Source organism: Pithys albifrons, chromosome 7 (assembly GCF_047495875.1).
Source record: "Pithys albifrons albifrons isolate INPA30051 chromosome 7, PitAlb_v1, whole genome shotgun sequence".
Lineage (NCBI taxonomy): Eukaryota > Metazoa > Chordata > Aves > Passeriformes > Thamnophilidae > Pithys > Pithys albifrons.
The window spans coordinates 56,871,772-56,889,650 of record NC_092464.1 but is presented as its reverse complement, the minus strand read 5'-3'; the positions used below and the strand labels follow the sequence as shown (position 1 = coordinate 56,889,650).

General features: G+C 50.6%; 2 protein-coding genes and 1 pseudogene across 2 annotated transcripts in view; 2 read left to right on the top strand and 1 right to left on the bottom strand.

The window, feature by feature from the left end:
• LOC139673813 (zinc finger protein 850-like) overlaps positions 1-17,879 on the bottom strand; it is a 408,695-nt gene that overhangs the window by 277,574 nt on the left and 113,242 nt on the right. The gene's annotated exons all lie outside the window — the stretch shown is intronic.
• Positions 1-17,879, top strand: part of LOC139673822 (zinc finger protein 135-like) — a 302,962-nt pseudogene that overhangs the window by 244,843 nt on the left and 40,240 nt on the right.
• Positions 5,057-5,626, top strand: LOC139674150 (olfactory receptor 14J1-like; the record flags this gene model as incomplete). The annotated part of the gene is made up of 1 exon (XM_071560299.1): positions 5,057-5,626. A coding segment is annotated over one exon (570 nt), but the record flags the coding sequence as incomplete, so codon positions are not given.

The following is a 17,879-nucleotide window of genomic DNA, read 5'->3' as shown; positions in this document are numbered from 1 at the left end:
ATCAGCATGGACAAATCATGGCAATGCACTCTCTGAGCCCTTTCCAATAACCAATGGTGTGAAACAAGGTTGTGTTCTTGCACCAACTCTATTCACAATCTTCTTCAGCAGGATGCTCCAAAGAGCCACGGCAGAGCTCGATGAAGAAAACGGCATCTCCATCCGATATCGTACCGATGGAAGCCCATTCAGCCTGAGGCGACTGAAGGCCCACACCAAGCCCCTGAATCACCTTGTCCATGAGCTGCTTTTTGCTGATGATGCTGCACTTGTTGCTGACACAGAAGCAGCTCTGCAGAGCTTCACATCCTGCTTTGCAGAGGCTGCTGAGCTTTTGGGGCTGGAAGGCAGCCTGAAGAAGACGGAAGTTCTCTACCAACCTGCACCTCAAGAAGTCTTCCATCATCCTCACATCACCATAGGCAATTCAGAGCTTCAGTCAGTCCAGCAGTTCCCCTACCATTTCCTCGGACAGTAAGACTGACAGAGACAGACAACAGCCCAGCAATGGCTTACAGAGCCTTCTGAAAACTCCATAAAAGAGTCTGGTCCAATAAACACCTGAAGAAAAGTACAAAGTTCAGTGTCTACAGAGCCATTGTACTGTCTGCTCTTTTCTATGGGTCTGAATCCTGGGTCATCTACCGCCACCACCTGCGGCTCCTCGAACCCTTCCATCAGCGCTGCCTCCGTTCAATCCTAAACATCCACTGGTCTGATTACGTGACCAATGTGTCTGTTCTGAACAGGCAGGGGTCACCAGTATGGAGGCCATGCTGCTGAGAACGCAGCTGTGCTGGGCAGGGCACGTCTCCAGGATGGAGGATCACTCACTGCCTCCCGAAGATTGTGCTCTGTGGAGAACTCGCCACCGGCTGCTGCAAGAGAGGAGCCCCGAAGAGGAGATACAAGGACTCCATGAAACAACACCTCAGCCTTGGCCATATTGACTGCCCCAATGGTCCACTGTGGCCTCCAATCGGGATTCATGGAGACACACCATTCACGACGCTGCTGCTTCCTTTGGGAACGCAGCACAGTCAGTCTGGAGGAGAAAAGACAACGCAGACAGAACCGTTCCTTGCCAATATGGCCAAAGGAGACGTTCCCCTGTGCCTTTTGTGACCGTACCTGCCTATCCCGTATCGCCCTTTTTAGCCACCAGCAGCTTGAAGCAAGCGTGGGTAGTGCCCTTCCCAAATCTTTGTTCGCGAAGCCTGGGCATGATGATGATGAATATACTGCAGGCCTTGTGGAATCAAAGGGACATTGTGACAATGCAGAGCCTTATGGAAGCAAAGGAACCTTGGGACAAAGTGGAACCTCATGGAATCAAAGGGCCACTGGGACACTGTAGAGCTCAATGAATGCAAAGAAAACCTGGGAAACTGTGGAACCTTCTGGTATAAAGGGTCCATCACGTCACTGAGGAGCTTCATGGAATCGAGGGGCACCTTTGGCATGTCAGGGCCTCATGGAACCAAAGAAACCCTGAGACATTGCAGTATCTCATAGAACCAAGGGGCCATTGTGACACTGAAGCCTCATAGAACCAAATGAACACTTGGAGACTGTGGAATCTCATGGATTCAAGTGGTCATTCTCTCTGAATGGGGATGACTTTCCTATACGGGAACCAGTGGTGTCCCTCAACCCACCTGTATCTGTGTGTGAGAGCCTGGGAACCTCAGGTACCACTCTAGGGCTGTGTTTGGAGTAAAATAGAGGAACTGCTCTGCATTTGATTGGGTCATTTGAGGATGTCCATGATACCACTGCCATTATAGTCAAAGAGATCTGATCAACCCGTTGATGGAAAAGACAGAGAGCAACCTGGCTCTCCCTATGGAGAGATCAAGTACAGAAAAAGCTGACCAGAACATAACAATTTCTACTGCTCAAAGGGTGGCACCTGATCTCATCTCAATTGGCCAAAGAGATTCCCCACCAGCCTCCAAGAACCTGCCACAGGTGCTGCCCTGTCTCCCAGCACTGCTCAGCTGAGGCTTGCAGGGAGCTCCAGGTGTCTTAGACCACCCCGGCACCTCAAGTGTCACCAGGACTTTGCACCTTAACATCTCCAGCCATTCCCACAGGAGCTGAAACAGGAGCACCCAGGCAGGTGACTGTTGTGTGCACACCTGACCTGAGGCAGGAGCAATCCTGCCTCCTGTGAGGTTGTGTGTGTGTGAGGAAGCTAAGGACTGCAGTCATGAATGGGGGCTGGATCCCTTCCCTCATCAGTAGTTGGGCTAATTGCCCATCCCTGTCTGATGTTCTGACTAAAGATGGAAAATGACAAAGTGATTCTTGGAACTCACTCAGTCTAATGGGAGAAATGACAGCACAGGAGAAATGTCTCTCCCAGCTGAGGGAGGGAACATCTTTGCTTCCTTCAGCCTGTTCTACATCAGGTTCCCCTGGAGCCCCAGGGACACCTGGAGGGAGGCTGAGAGGGCAAAGTGCTGCCTTGGGCTGTTGCTGTGTTGCTGAGCTGGGCTGGGCTCCTGGCACAGAGGGAGCTCCTGGCAACCGAGAAGTGCTTCAAAGAGACAGCTCTGCTGGGGAGCAGCTCCTCTGCACAGCCCAGCAGGGCTGGGGCACTGCCTGCAGGCACTGAGAGGAGAGGAGTGAGGCAGAGTGAGGAGAGACATTCACAGCCTGTACTTGGTAAGTATGTGGATGCAAGGCAATGTCTCTTTTGTTCCTGGAAGATTTTCCTAAAGCTGGCCCATCCTAGAGCTTTGGGCATCTGTCAGGAGGACTCTGACAGTTTTTGTGTTGCAGAGGAGGATGAGTTCCAGGGCAGGGCTTCCTTGTGGCACCATCAGAGGGACAGGGCAGGGTGGCTGCTTCTGGCAGGGCTGGCTGTGGAGTGTGAGGGTGGGGGTGCAGCCAGGGGTGCCCAGGGCTGTCCTGCAGAGCAAGGTCCTGCTGCCCAGGATTTTATGTGCCAGGCAAGGGACTCTTTGCCTCAAGCATCAGCTCTTGCCCTGCCCGGGGAGATACACACAGTGCAATGAGGAGAGGCTGTGGGTGGAAGGAGGAAGTCATGGTGGAGCTGGGTCCCGGTGCTTTTGAGAGTATTTTACATGTTTCAGGTCTCACAGCTCTAGTAGATGTCCAGTCCATTTCTGAGAGGACTTTTTATGAGCACATTCAGGACAGGAGTTTTCTGCCTGAGTCTTGCTTTCCTGAATCTGTGCTTCCACTTTTCCTGCCTCAGTTTGGTGGGAATGGAATCCCAGCTGGGCAGATTAGAGCAGGGGCTGAGACTCTTAAACCATCAGACTGATGTTTTCTGGGAACCTCAGCAATTGCCTTCAGCCCCCACGAGCCTGCAGATCCAGTCAGGGTCCCCTTCCCATTGTCCCCAGGCTTGGGTGAGCTGTTCTTTAATCCCTGCACACTCGGAGTGGCTGCAGGGCAGAGCTGTGCGCTCAGGGGCTGGGCTCGGCTCTGGCAACACTGACAGAGAAGGACCAAGGAACAGGACCAAGGCACCGGGGACAGCTCCAGGCAGCAGAGACAAGGGCAGGGAGGGAGGGAATGCTGAGGGCAGCCCTGCTGCAGGGCTCATGTGGCACCTCCCAGCCGTGCCCTGCAGTGCAGACACTTGTCCTGAGCAGCACAGCTCTTGTGTCCCCATCCAGCCAGCACAGACTCAGCCCGGGGGCTCTCGGCCCTCAGGCACCTGCTGGGCCAGCAGAGCAGCACAAGGGGATGAAGGGCATCTCTCCTACAAAGTGCCCATTTCCTGCTGACCAGGCCCTGAGGGGACTGTCCTGCACTGGTGCTGTCTGGGAGGGGCTGTGCAGAGCTGGGAAGGGAAGGACTTTCCTTTAGGGCTCATCTGTCTCTCTCCTTGCCTTGCTCAGGTGCTCCTGCTATTGCTGGCAGGCTCTCTGGGAATGGCAGTTTTAGCTGCAGAGTCAGTACCAGCCCCTGTGGCTCCTCCTGTGCAGGTTTGAGCACAGCAATGAGGTGTCCAAGCTCCTTCTGCCCCGTGGAGCTCTGGGAGGCTGGGAACAAGTCGATTTGTCCAGACTTTATAAAAATGGGGAGCAAATTTCTCTGCCTGGGATGGCCTTGCTCTCAGCAGTGTCTTTCCAGGGTAACACAGGAGTGTAACTGCACTGGATCTCAGAAAGGTGTGTGCCCAGACCAGCTGGGAAGAGGACAGGGGGACAGACCAGCTCCCCTCACTCCACACTGAGCCTCAGACAATCCTCCTGCCTCACAGGGCTCACTGTTCTCCCTGTGTGCAGAAATATCTCTCATTCTGCCTTCTGCCATCCCTGTTCCTTCATGCTGGCAAGGCTGTTGTTGACAAGCTCCACTGCCTTAGGAGCACATTCCTTGTCTAAGTTCATCTATCAGGACTGGCTCTTCTCCTCCCTATTCCCATGCACTGCCTGGGAGGAGCAGGGCTGACTCCCCACTGTGCTGCAGGCTGAGGTCCAGTTCCTCACAGAAACCTTGGCCAGCAGCAATCAGGGATACAGCAACCAAGGTGAAGGAAGGTCTCCTAGACATGGAAAAGGCAGACACGGAAAAGGCAGACACCTTGAGTGGCAAGGATGGCTGGGTGAGAAAGGGCTTTAAATTTTCACAGTGAATTCAAACCTAAATTGTCTTTCCTCCTTGAACAGGTCCCCATGCCCAGAGGCAACAGATGTCCAACAGCAGCTCCATCAGCCAGTTCCTCCTCCTGCCATTGGCAGACACGCGGCAGCTGCAGCTCCTGCACTTGTGGCTCTTCCTGGGCATCTCCCTGGCTGCCCTCCTGGGCAACGGCCTCATCATCAGCGCCGTAGCCTGCGACCACCACCTGCACATCCCCATGCACTTCTTCCTGCTCAACCTGTCCCTCACAGACCTGGGCTGCATCTGCACCACTGTCCCCAAAGCCATTCACAACTCCCTCTGGGGCACCACAACCATCTCCTTCATGGGATGTGCTGCACAGCTCTTCTTCCTTATTTTCTCTGTTGGAACAGAGTTTTCCCTCCTCACCATCATGTGCTACGACCGCTACGTTGCCATCTGCAAACCCCTGCACTACGGGACCCTCCTGGGCAGCAGAGCTTGTGCCCACATGGCAGCAGCTGCCTGGGCCAGTGGCTTTCTCAATGCTCTGCTGCTCACAGCCAATACATTTTCCCTGCCCCTGTGCAAGGGCAATGCCCTGGGCCAGTTCTTCTGTGAAATCCCACAGATCCTCAAGCTCTCCTGCTCACACTCCTACCTCAGGGAAATTGGACTTCTTGTGGTTAGTACCTGTTTATTTTTTGGCTGTTTCATTTTCATAGTTTTCTCCTATGTGCAGATCTTCAGGGCTGTGCTGAGGATCCCCTCTGAGCAGGGACAGCACAAAGCCTTTTCCACGTGCCTCCCTCACCTGGCCGTGGTCTCCCTGTTTATCAGCACTGGCACATTTTCCTACCTGAAGCCTCCCTCCATGTCCTCACCATCCCTGGATCTGGCATTGTCAGTTCTGTACTCAGTGGTGCCTCCATCACTGAACCCCCTCATCTACAGCCTGAGGAACCAGGAGCTCAAGGATGCTGTGAGGAAAATGATGACTGGATGCTCTGCAGAAGCACAAAACTGTTGTTTCTGTTGATGTCTGCATAGCATTCAAACTGAAACTCATTACAGCCATATCTTCTTTTCTCAGCATTTTTGTGGAGGTCATGGGTTCATCTTCTGAATAAGTTTGTGCACAATTTAAGTTTTAAATTAGTCTCCATTCTAATATAGTCTCTATGTTTTGAGTTTGACCCAGAGACTGTCTAAATGAAACATTTTCCTCTCTGAGTAGTTACACAAAATAAAGGACAGTGCAGTGACTTGTTTGATCCTACTTCTTAGGCATTCAGAAAGGACAGCTCAGTGCAGGACAGTGCATGTTTACAGAGAGCAGGGGACTGTTCAGAGCTGCCCTTTCTGCTTCCACACTCTCCTAAGTCCTTGTGTTGGTCCAAGGCCTTGGTCCTCTGCCAGGTTGGTCACATCCTGCTGTGTGTCCATCCTGGGCTCACAGCAAGGGACAGGCCATGGGTACTGCTGGGACACAGCTGAGCTGCACAACAGCAGCTCCATTAGGAAAGGGGTTCTCCTGAGGGCAGGACAGGAAGGCTTTGGGCTTCCTCCGAAGTTGCTCTTAAGAACATGCCTAAGGAAGAGACATTCAAGAGGCTCCTTGTGCTGCTTTGTCTGCCCATGGCTCAGTGTGATGAGATCAGGGTCCCAGTGTGACTTTCAAAGGACTTAGTTCTGGTTCAGGTTTTACTTGTTGGTGGCCAGAGACCATGCAGATGAGATTAACCTCCCTGAGGCTCAACAGCTTGTGACAGGGCTGATGGCAGGTAAGTGATTTGCTTAAGACACTTTGGAGCTGCCAGGAGAACACGAGACCTGCAGCAACAGTGTGAGCAGGAGCTGACAGTGAATAGAGCCCAAGGAGAACAGGCCTGTCCAGCTCGGAGTCACCCAGAGATAATATTCTACATCTGAGTGTGAACTGAAAAAAAAGAGCCCTGCAACCCCAGGGAATACAGCAGGTTGAGGGAAAGGAGTCCTGTGATTCATTTTACTTTCCATAAGCATTCATGGTCTGGATCCAGCACAGCCCCCAGACCCATCTCCCAGCACTGGAAGAAGGCAGGGCCCCTCTGAGCACCCTCCATGGCCACACAAGAGCTTGTGTGGCAGGGGGTCAGTGGCAGGGACCACCATCAGCTGGCTCTGCCTCCCAGCCTGACCAGCACAGCCCAGCAGAGCCCCCCCATGGCCCTGGGCACCACAGCCCCTGTGCCCTGCAGAGCAGCACCCTGAGCTCAGGGGCTGTGGGGAGCACGGGGAGGGGCTGCAGGAATGGCTGGTCAGGCCAGCCCAGACGTGTTCCCCTGGGGAAAGGCTCTGTGGGGAGATGGGATGTGCCAGGAGAAGAGCAGGACAGGCTGTGTGTGCAGAGGAGCAATGGAAAGAGGCTGTCTTGTCCCTGGGGCTGCAGGAGATGCCTGAGATGATGGTCTCCTGAACATTCCAGACACAGAGTCACTGTCCCTGACCTCCATTGCCTCCATTTCTTGCTGCAGGGCCAGACATGATTGTGCTGCTCTGTGGGGCTGAGGCTGGGGCAGGTGGATTGGTGGGACAAGGGAGGGGCTGGACTGGGCCATGCCAGGGAGAGGGAAAGCCCAGTGTTGAGCTGAAGTGTGTGAGTGTGCAGGGTGAGGGCTCTGCAGGGCTGAGGTGCCTCCAGCCCCGGGCAGTGGCAGCAGGAGCCCAGGGAGACCCTGCACCTGCTGCCAGGAACTGTCTGTGTGTGTGCAAGGGAAGGACTCGTGTTTCCGAACAGCCCTGGGGGTGTGAGCAGGGCATGAGCCCAGCTCAGGTGTGGGCACCTGTCAGAGCCCTGACATTTCTGGCTGTGACTGCAGGAACAACCTCCCTGTCCCAGGGACATTCATCTCACCATCCTTGAGCATGCCCATTACAAATGTCCATGTCTCCTCCATCCCTCTCCTCTGCCTTTATGTCCCTTTATCCCACACCAGGAAACAGCCTGGGGGAATCTCCCCTGTGCAGTCAGAGAGGCTCTGTGAGCAGGAGTGACAGTGTTCTCCAGAAGGTGCATTTGTCCCCTTGGACATGGCCCAGAGCTCAGGACTGTGAAAACATTCCCAGGCACACACAGCTTGGAGAGATCTTGGAAGGCAAATTGGGAGAGGAAGAACAGAAGAGGCAAAATTAGGGATATGAAACCATCCCAAAGAAGTTCAGTAGCTCCTCGGAGCAATGTTTCTGCATTCAAAACACTGGTAGGAAATGTACTCTGATAAATAGCTGCACAAATATTTTCACATAAACAGAGAGTGAATCAGATTAATAGAACAAGTGTGTGGTGTTGTCAGGAAAAAGAAAATTATGAAAAAAATCATGAAATTAAAAATAAATAGCACAACATAATGATAGGCCAGGAAGTCTTCAACAATTACCAGGATTTCTTGTCTGCAGAGGTTTCAACTACCTCCTAAAACCCACACTCCTGGCTTCAGGCCATGACTTCCCAGAGCAGTCACAGAGTTGGCCACTGCCCCAGAGATGCCCCAGGGCAGCTCAAGGACCCAAGTGTGAAAAGTCCCCCAGAGTGTCTGTGAGCCCTTCTGGAGCAGGAGCTGCTGGGCAGGAAGGACCAGCTGGGGAGGGGCAGGGAATCCCCCCCTGCAGCACTGCTGGCCAGGCTGAGGAGGGTCCTCTCCAGCACAGCAGAACATCCTGTCCCCTTGGGGGCTGGGCTGTCAGGTGTGTTCCCAGAACTGACTGGCCAAGCTGGGCAGGCAGATGCTCAGGGGTCATGAAGGGCATTGCAAAGCTGAGTCCATGCAGCTGAAGGATTTGGGAAGGTCAGAAGGAACTGGGACAAAAAGGCTGGGATATCTGGGGGAGGGAATTGGGGCTTGGCCAACAGAGAGGAAAGATTTGTGCACTTTGGCCACAACAACCCCCTGCAGCGCTCCAGGCTGGGCACAGAGTGGCTGGAGAGCAGCCAGGCAGAGGGACCTGGGGGGACTGAGTGACAGGAAGTTCAACATGAGCCAACAATGTGCCCAGGTGGCCAAGAAGGCCAATGGGATGCTGGCCTGGATCAAAAATAGCATGGCCAGCAGGCCCAGGGCAGTGACCCTTCCCCTGGACTCTGCCTTGGGGAGGCCACACCTTGAGTGTTGTGTTCAGTTCTGGGCCCTTCAGTTCAGGGAAGAGTCTGAGGGGCTGGAGCGGGTCCAGAGAAGAGCAACAAGGCTGGAGAAGGGACTGGAGCATAAGCCCTATGGGGAGAGGCTGAAGGAGCTGGGTTTGTTTAGCCTGGAGAAGAGGAGGCTCAGAGGTGACCTTATCACTGTCTAGAACTACCTGAAGGGAAGTTCTGGCCAGGTGGGGGTTGGTCTCCTCTCCCAGGCACTCACGAATAGGACAAGGGGGCACTGGCTTAAGGTCTGCCAGGGGAAATTTAAGTTGGATATTAGAAAATAATTCTTTACAGAGAAGGTAATCAGGCATTGGAATGGGCTGCCCAGAGAGGGGGTGGATTCCCCATCCCTGGAGGTTTTTAAACACAGATTGGACGTGGCACTTAGTGCCATGATCTGGTAAAGGGACTGGAGTTGGACCAAGGTTTGGACTTGATGATCTCGGAGGTCTTTTCCAACCCAATCAATTCTATGATTCTATGATTCTATGAAAACCATGGGAAAGAGGGGATAAAGCAAAATCCGAAAACTATCTCATCCAAGGCAAGTTGTGCTGCTCTGTCCCTGCCTGTTTCACGAGCTCCTGCATCTTGCTGCCCGTCTGCTTTAGTTGTTTACTGCATATTTGTCTCCTCTTGAAACTAGCTCAAGGACACAGTGTCCTTACAGCTTGCACCAAAGGCTGGGTTGTGCATGCAGGCCTCTAGCAGCATGCCATGGCCTGGGCTGTTCAAGTATTTCTCTACAAATCCCCCTTTTTCTTTTTGCACAACCCAGGCCTGGTTGTGCCTTCAACAATAATCGTTTTACACAACTTAAGGCACAGCTAAGCACAAGCAAGCAGATTAAAATGGTAACTAAACACATAACACTTTGCTTAAGTAAATTTTGTAGCCTCCCAGTAATGCCCAACTATTCGAGCCAATCACTGAAGGGAGAAGTTGAAACTGATGCCGAAAGGGTTTTTGTTCTGATTTTCACATTTTGTAGATTTTAGGAACACAGTAGTTGTAGATTTTTAGAGGGTTAATATTTCTAACAGTTTAAGTTTAATGCCTTTCTATCACTACCCCTGTCCCAGAACAGGGAGCTCAAATTCCTTTAGTTAATTAATCTTGTTTAGACTCCTTTCCAAGGTAAAGAGCTGAAGGATATCAGAAGGCCCACAGAATGAAACATAAACACAGGTCAGAGTGACCCAAAAGCCAGAATTGGATGAGCTCCAAGAGACCTTTGTGTGCCTGAGGAAGAAGAGCTGATGAAGACAGAGGGTCCTGACGACCCCAGACCCAATTCCAGGGGGTTGGACCAGGGGTGGGACTGGGGCTGAACTGAGAAATGTGTAAAGCAATGATTGGAGGGATCTTATTATAAAAGCCATGGAAACAAGAACTAAGACACATGCATGTCATCTTGTATTCCTGTGGGCTGTAGGCCCTGTGTTATTAAAGGACCTTTACTTTTTATCTTACCCTACACTAACATGGCTCAGAGTCCTTTTTTTGGGGGGAAGGCTCATTCACGGCATCAAAACTGTCAATTGTCGAAAACCTTCCTGGAGTTGCTCAAGGCTCTTGTGTACAGATTGGGAATGATCAGACAGATTCATACAACACATTCCTTCAAAGTCTTTGCATCCATGGCTTTGAGCGAACAGCAGGAGGTCTATGGCCACCCTATTTTGCAAAACTGCATGTTTGATGCTATTCACATCAGTGGTCAATTGTGAAAGGATTTTTGATGTTATGTTTAGTTCCTTTGCTGTTCAACAAGCCAATTGTTGAATTAACCTTAAAGATTTCGCAGTGCCTATTCCAGATACTATGGATGCAATGATATTGACGGGAGTGCTCCAAAAGGTCACTTTGCTATCACACTTTGACCCAAGCTGGTACACTGATCATTTACTACGCAATGCCCTGGTGCAGTTCCATAGGTTATCATCCAACATCTGAGATACGGTAGGTTTGAACAGAGTAAGTTTACCAAGATAGCAAGGGCCTCCTACTGGATTACCAGGGATACCAGGCCATCCTCTATCCCCACAGATCAAAACCAATCCTCTTGGTAAGGCCAGTCCCATAGTATTGTTTCCCCAAACGTCGGAGTACAGACATTTTGGAGGACAATAGCCGTCTTCTTTAATCTCTTTATAGATGGAGGATCTCGGTGATCAAACACTACTGGAAATTAATTGGGCGGCAATTTCTTCATTTCCTTTAAACTGCACAGCTCCAAAACTTGGGGGTGCTGATGCAATGAGATCTAACCCTTGTGGTTCTACCATAGTCTTGTTTAGTGCTATAATCAATGCGCCTTGCCACCAAGAGGTGTAATTTTGTGCAGATATTGGTTTGGTGGCTTTGGCCGTGGTATCGTTCATTGTACACAATGTTTCATTCTTTACATATCCCTTAAACCATTCACGGGCAAATGTTGGGACTCCTATTAAACATGTCCTAAACAGGTCTCTGGGTGTTGCCATAGAGAGACAAAAGGAATCTTCTCCAGTTTCGTTAGCAATAGTAACCAAAATGTTGCTATTAGGCTCTATTTTTTGGAGGGTTGTGGCTGTACCGGGGCTAACTAAGATCCACAACAAGCACATACGACAGAAACAATTGATGATTTCTTTGCCCATTGTACCTGCAACAAAGCCAGCTTCAATGCAAATATTTGTTGAGCTTGCTCAAAGTCTTGGGAATCCCCAAAAGTTGCGAGATTAACTTCTTTAACTGGGATATTGTAAAGAGTTCCAGCTACACCATAAAATTCAGACAGGCTGTCTCCATAGCACCTTTCACAAAGGCTGCCCTGGGTGGCAATAGCTGATGTGTGACATGATATTATTCCTTTACATTTACCACACTGTATCTGTAGCAGCAAACGCTCTTTACAGGCGGGACATACGCGATTGCGCCATTTATATAATTCTCTGTTTAATTCCCACACTCCACCCGGTCCCCCATCTCCAAGGGTCTTTAAAGTCACGACACGAGGGTCTACGCTGAAGAGGCCTGGTATGCCGGTGGATTCGGCCACTTCCTCAGCCAGCTGCTGTATCACTCGTTGGCGCTTGATGTGTGGGCAGGCTTATCCGGAGATGCGGCAGCTAAAGCAGGTCGAGTCCATTTGCTGGGCACCCACACAGGTCCAGTATCTGTGGAGACAGAACTATAACCTCGTCCAGTGAATAACAGAGGCTTAGGACCTACCCACTGACCTGTTTTGAGTCCTTGTATGTTACTTGTACCTCCTGTATGGGTGATATTTGCTGGGAGCTATAGCGTAACTGCACTTGCACACTTCCGTAAGCTCCGTCACCGATAAACATCTCTTTAGTAACTCCTGCTAAAGGGTCTCCGGCGGGACAATGGCGAGCAGCTTCTAGTTGCACAAGCCATTTCCATTCCTTATGCCAAATTATTTGCTGAGAGGGTGTGAGTAAATAGTGTGCAAGATTTTTACAGTCACGAGGGCTATTAGTATCTGCTGTGAAGAGCCAATCTATCACTGCACGCTCATTTTCTGTTTTTATTCCTCCTTCCTTTAGAGTCTTTTTTGCTTGTTGCAGCACTTTCCAGTCATGCTGCTCATATTTTGGTGCATTATTATCTACTATAACGGGGCACACTACAAAGTCAGCAGCTGACCATTCTTCTTCCAGCACAGCATCTTGGACAAAGCCGGTCCATCGGCCCAGTCAGGGCTGTCCATTACTCATTGGTGTTGTTTCTCTGGACTTCCGGGGGGGCAGACAAAGTGCTCCTACTTCCTCATCCCCTGAGGTCGGAGAGGGGGCTCGATACATTTGAAAAGTAGATGGTAGCGTTCCAGGCAGTGATCGTGGTACCTTTGCTTTTTCTTCAAGGGCTTTCATGGTTTATCTATTTGATTCAGACATCTGTTCTAACAACTCCTTCATCTGCTGTTCCAATGGAGTCAGTGTCCGTTCTTGTTTGCCTCCAGACCTCCCCACAGGGGTCTCAGGATCTTCTGGTGGAGGTGCAACAGCAGGTGGAACCTTGGGATGGCAGCTAGGACTGCCCACTTCAGCCGTGGCCCCAGTACTCACTTCCATATTGTTTGGTACTTCGCTTGGAGCCGTGGGTCCGCTCACTTCCTCATCAGAAGCTGCTGCGCCACAATCAGACAAGAACTCGCTCACAGATTGGTGCATCTTCCCTGTCATACCTTTCACAGCAAAGCCATTTCCCTCTATTCCTAGAAATGCCCTCCAGCTCTTTCCGTGCTCCGCCGCCAGGAGCGGGGGTGTCAAAGGCTCAACCTGCTTCTCCCTTTCTGGGGCAAGTACAGTAACAGCTGCAGCTGCCACTTTCGATTCAGCTTTCATAACTTTTAGCGTGTTAATCACTGTTCTCCACGTTCCCTCTAACCCTGCCTTTTTTAGCAATTCACTGAGCTCCCTCTCATTCCAATTATCTAACTATTCTAATTTTCTTCTTATGTTGGGCCAGGCATGAGTAACAAAACACATTTTTAGAAGCTGTTGCCCCTCTGGAGTGTTAATGGACACACCAGAGTATTTCTGGATGGCCCCTTTCAACCTCTCTACCCACTCCATCCGGGTCTCATTCTTCTCTTGCTGCTCTTCAGAAGCCCATGGCATGTTCTTAACCCGGGGAGCCGCCTCTCTCATACCTTTAATCAAGTATATCCTATAATTCATCATATTCTGTCTGCCCTTCATCGTGTTTTGGTTCCACATTGGCGGCCTAATGGGAACTTTTCTTCTCCTCTTGCACAATCATAGGGATGGCCTTGGTTCCAAACCCTAATTGCTGCCACTTGTATCATTTCTGTTTCTTCAGAACAAAACAAGATACCTGCAATGGACTGTAACTCATTCCATGTGTATTTGTTTGGGCCGAGGAACTGATCAAGCTCCTCGGCCAGCACAAGGGGATCCTCCAACAACTTCTTCATGGTGGACTTAAACTCCCTTACTTCAGAACTCGTGAGAGGAGCACCTACAAATCCGATTCCCCCTGGGGCCCCTTGCATGGGCACTTCTCATAATGGATACAACTCCCCTATTTCTACCGCCACATCGTCCCCTTTGCATTCTTTTCAAGCAGCACTGCGAGTGACTGGCTGTCAAGGTGGACTGAGTTACTGGACAAGGGGTTGGATTAGGATCTGCTTAATAGCAGGGTGAACAAGATGGGCTAGGGTTCCTAGATGGTCTAATCTTAGGTGACTCAGGGATCCCTTCCCTCTCCTCTTCCCCTGAATCCTCCTCAAATCTCAGGTTATAAGGTGGAGGATTGGGAGGCCCTTCTCCCAGGAGATAGTTCAATGGGTCCCATTTATCATTCTTTCTCTTATTCTTTCCCTTTCCTCTCTTATCACTTCTGTCATTTGCATCTCCACCCTTTCCCAATCACACCACAAACACCCGCACTGATTTCACTCAACACTCAGCGTATACAATTTCCTGATCCCCAATATCACACTTCCTTTTCACATACAGATTCAAGGCTTTACACAACCAAAACTCACTCGATCCATATTCTGGCCACATCACACAATCACTCCGAATTGGCTCTCTCACCCCTACCGCAGTACAATACTCTATCATTTTGCATTTCCTCAAGTTCTTGGCCCATTGTGCTTTTCCCACCCATCTGACATCCGTCCTAACGGACTATCGTATGGTATTTCTGTTAATCCCTTTCTCATTCCCCTTTCCCCTTGCCTTCTCCTAAACCCCATTTTACTTCCACACCTTCCTATTATTCCCCCAATAGCTGACACACACACTCACACTTCACATTCACCCTCACACCACCACTCAAGGACCTGGCCTCAGCCCATGTGCCTGTGGGTAGGTACCCCCCCCACCCCTCGCTGGTGATCTCCTGGTGGGTTGTGCCTACCCACAATGGGCCTCCCTCAGCCCACCCCTGCTCCGCTACGTCTCCATCCTTCGCCTACTACTGGCACCACCCCCTCCTGGTTGCCTTCCCTGGATTTTGGGGAACACCCTCAACGACCAGGACTCCACCCGCCAGTCCCCGGAGTCCCACCCCTGGGGTACTCAACTGACCTCCCGCAGCGATCAATGGAAGCTGTCCCTTCTAGACCTCAGACACCTCCACCCAACTGTTCTCCACCAAAAGAAACAGACACAGACACACAGCTTGTCCCAGGTACCACCAACCCGCCTCAGGACAGCCCGTGGAGACCCATCAATCTTTATTAGAATCCCGAGGATGGAGTTTGGACAGTCCACCCTCGGAACCCCTCAGGGACCACTTGCCCTTTTTCAGGCTTCCCCCCTTCTCTGGACCATCTCTTGGACCTCAAACCCAGGGATTGGGTCATCTCCCCGTTCCCCTCCCTTCCTGAAGGAGCTCACACAGGCACCACTGTCCACTCACTTCACCTCTTCCGTGGCCATCACTGGGATGCAGAACTGCACCTAGAAGGGCTCTGCACTCACTGAGGGACCAGGTCTCCTCTCATCCACACTACATGCACTCCCTTCACTTAAACCCTCCCACCTTCCCTTTCCCAGAGACCCTGGGAATTTATCCCCTTCCTACCCAATCCATCATCATCCGTCTTCCTGGTCTTTTATCTTCACTGGATCCAGACTTTAGTTTAAAATAATTTCCTATTTCATGCCAGCAGTCTCAGGTTCTCAGTTCGCTTCTGCTCCAAGAAGGAATTTGGGTCCCCGGACCCCCGAATTTGGCAGGGCACACCATGCGGGTCCTCTGAATTCCCAGTCAGGGCAGTGGACTTTGGATCCCAGATGAGCCCCCACCTGCGGGAAAAATCCCTCGATCCAAAAATTTAGAGGCAGAATCCAAATAGAAGTGAAATAGGAAAAACTTATTTAACAATGTGCACTGGGGAACTCTGGGAAACACCTGCAGCGGCTTGGCTAGCTCACTAGAGCTGCTCCAGGAGCCCCTGAACCAAAGAGAAACTGTTGCTTTTATACTGTTGTTTCTTTGCCCTGTTCCTGCCCCTGGGCTGGTCCAGTCTTTGGATTGGAGATCTATACATGGCCAATTTTTACTGCGGCATTAATTGTAACTGGTGGTCCCGTTGCCCTTCCAACCCCTATCCCCAGCTGCCTGGACCCTGGCAACAGCCCCTGATTGGAGCTGTTACCTCACAGCCTTCCCGCCCTCATGCCTGGCTAAAGGGATAAACCCGGCCTCCCCTCAAACCCTTCCACACTCCCTCCTTCCTATTACCCTTTATTAATTCTTTATTAAAACATGAAACTGTGTGAAATTGAGAGAACTGTGCAAACTGTAAACTATCCAAAATATTCAGCAACTCAAACACTGACTTGTGACCAATTCCCAATCCATTTTCTTACAATCCAACATCAGATCATCCACACTGGAGAATGGGCCTCTATGTGTGGGGAATGTGGGAAGGGCTTCTGCCAGAGCTTCACCCTGATCCACTACCAGCAGATCCACACTAGGCAACGTCCTTATGAGTGTTCCGAGTGTGGGAGAAGGTTTCAGACCAGCTCCCATCTCCTCGTGCATCAGCAGACGCACACGGGGGAGAGGCCCTTCTGCTGCACCGACTGCGGGAATAGATTCAACCAGAAATCCATCCTTGTCAGGCATTGATGCATCCACACTGGGGAGAGGCCCTACAGTTGTGTGGGAAGAGCTTCAACTGAAGCTGCACCTTGACGAGACATCAACACACCCACCGATAAGGGAAGCGCTACCAGTGCCCCGACTATTGGGAAGAGCTTCATCTGCTGCTCCAACTCCATCACCCACTGGAGAACCCACGTTGGGAACACACCTGATGACCCACATCCCAGTGATCCACGCTGGGAAAACACCTGGCTGGTGGTCTTGACATCCTCCTGGTTCCCTGTGGGCACTTGGGTGAATGCAGAAGGAGGAACATTAATCAGGACACAGACCAACATTGGAAATTCATTGGGAAGAGCCAATCTGTTGACTTTACACACCTGCTCCGTCCCATCATTTCTTCTGGGGCACTGAGCCCCTAATTCCACTCCAAATTCCTGAATTCCACTCAAAAGTCCCTTTATACCTTGCAGAACCCTCAGAATTTCATCCCAGATCCCCCCCAATTTCACCTCAAATCCCCAGCATTCCACAGGAACTCCCCTTTAATTCCACTCAAGTTCTTTTCTTTCGACCAAAACTTCCCTAATTCCACTTCAACTCTCCAGATTTTCACCTCATATCACTACGGTTCTACTCAAAGTTATCCTAATTCCACTTCAAATCCTTATATTCCTGTCAAAATCTTGCTGATTTTACCCCAAATCCCTTTAGATCCACCCAAATTCACTTAATTCCACATAACATATGCCTAATTGCCCCCAAATCTCATCATTCCAGTCAAAAGACCCTTAATCCTTCCTAGAATCCTCAGAATTTCACCCCAAATCCTCAAGATTCCACTAAAATCCTCTTACCTTCACAGAAAATTCCCTTAAATCCACTGAAAATTCCACCTAAAGTGTTCTCTCTCCAGCCTTTAACTCCTGAATCCCTTGTTGTGTTTTGTCTCCTCTGCCAAGTTGCAGAGAGGAGGGAGGGAGCAGCTGTGGTGGGTCCCTGGTGTCCACCCAGGGCCAGCCCCCCACACAAGACCAAAACCAGATGTGATGCTCTGCAGGGTTACCTTAGTTTAGAAGACAACTAAGACATTTCTATGGACCAGAAAAGAAGGGCTTCCCCAAAAACTCACCACAACTTTGAAATTTAGGAGTTTTTATCAGAAAAAAAGTGTATAGGAACAAAGAATAACAGTTCTTAACTACAAATATATATAACCAAAACTAGGACAAAACAACTACACTGCAGCCTGAAAGGAAAAAAAAAAAGAACAAATCCCTTTAAATGAATCTTTTGTTTCTGCTCCCGTGGTGCAATTGTATTTATGGGAGCAGGGGCTGATGCCGAGCCTTGGCTGGCAGCGAAGTGATTTGCAGTTTCTCTGGTAAGAAAAAGACGAAAGATGGTCCGTGAAGCGCCGACTCCTCCAAATAACTCCCGTGGGAGATGGAGGCCACAGAAGAGGATGGGGTGGAACCCTCTGGCAGGCAGTGCAGAGTCCTCTCCTTGTCCTCTGCCC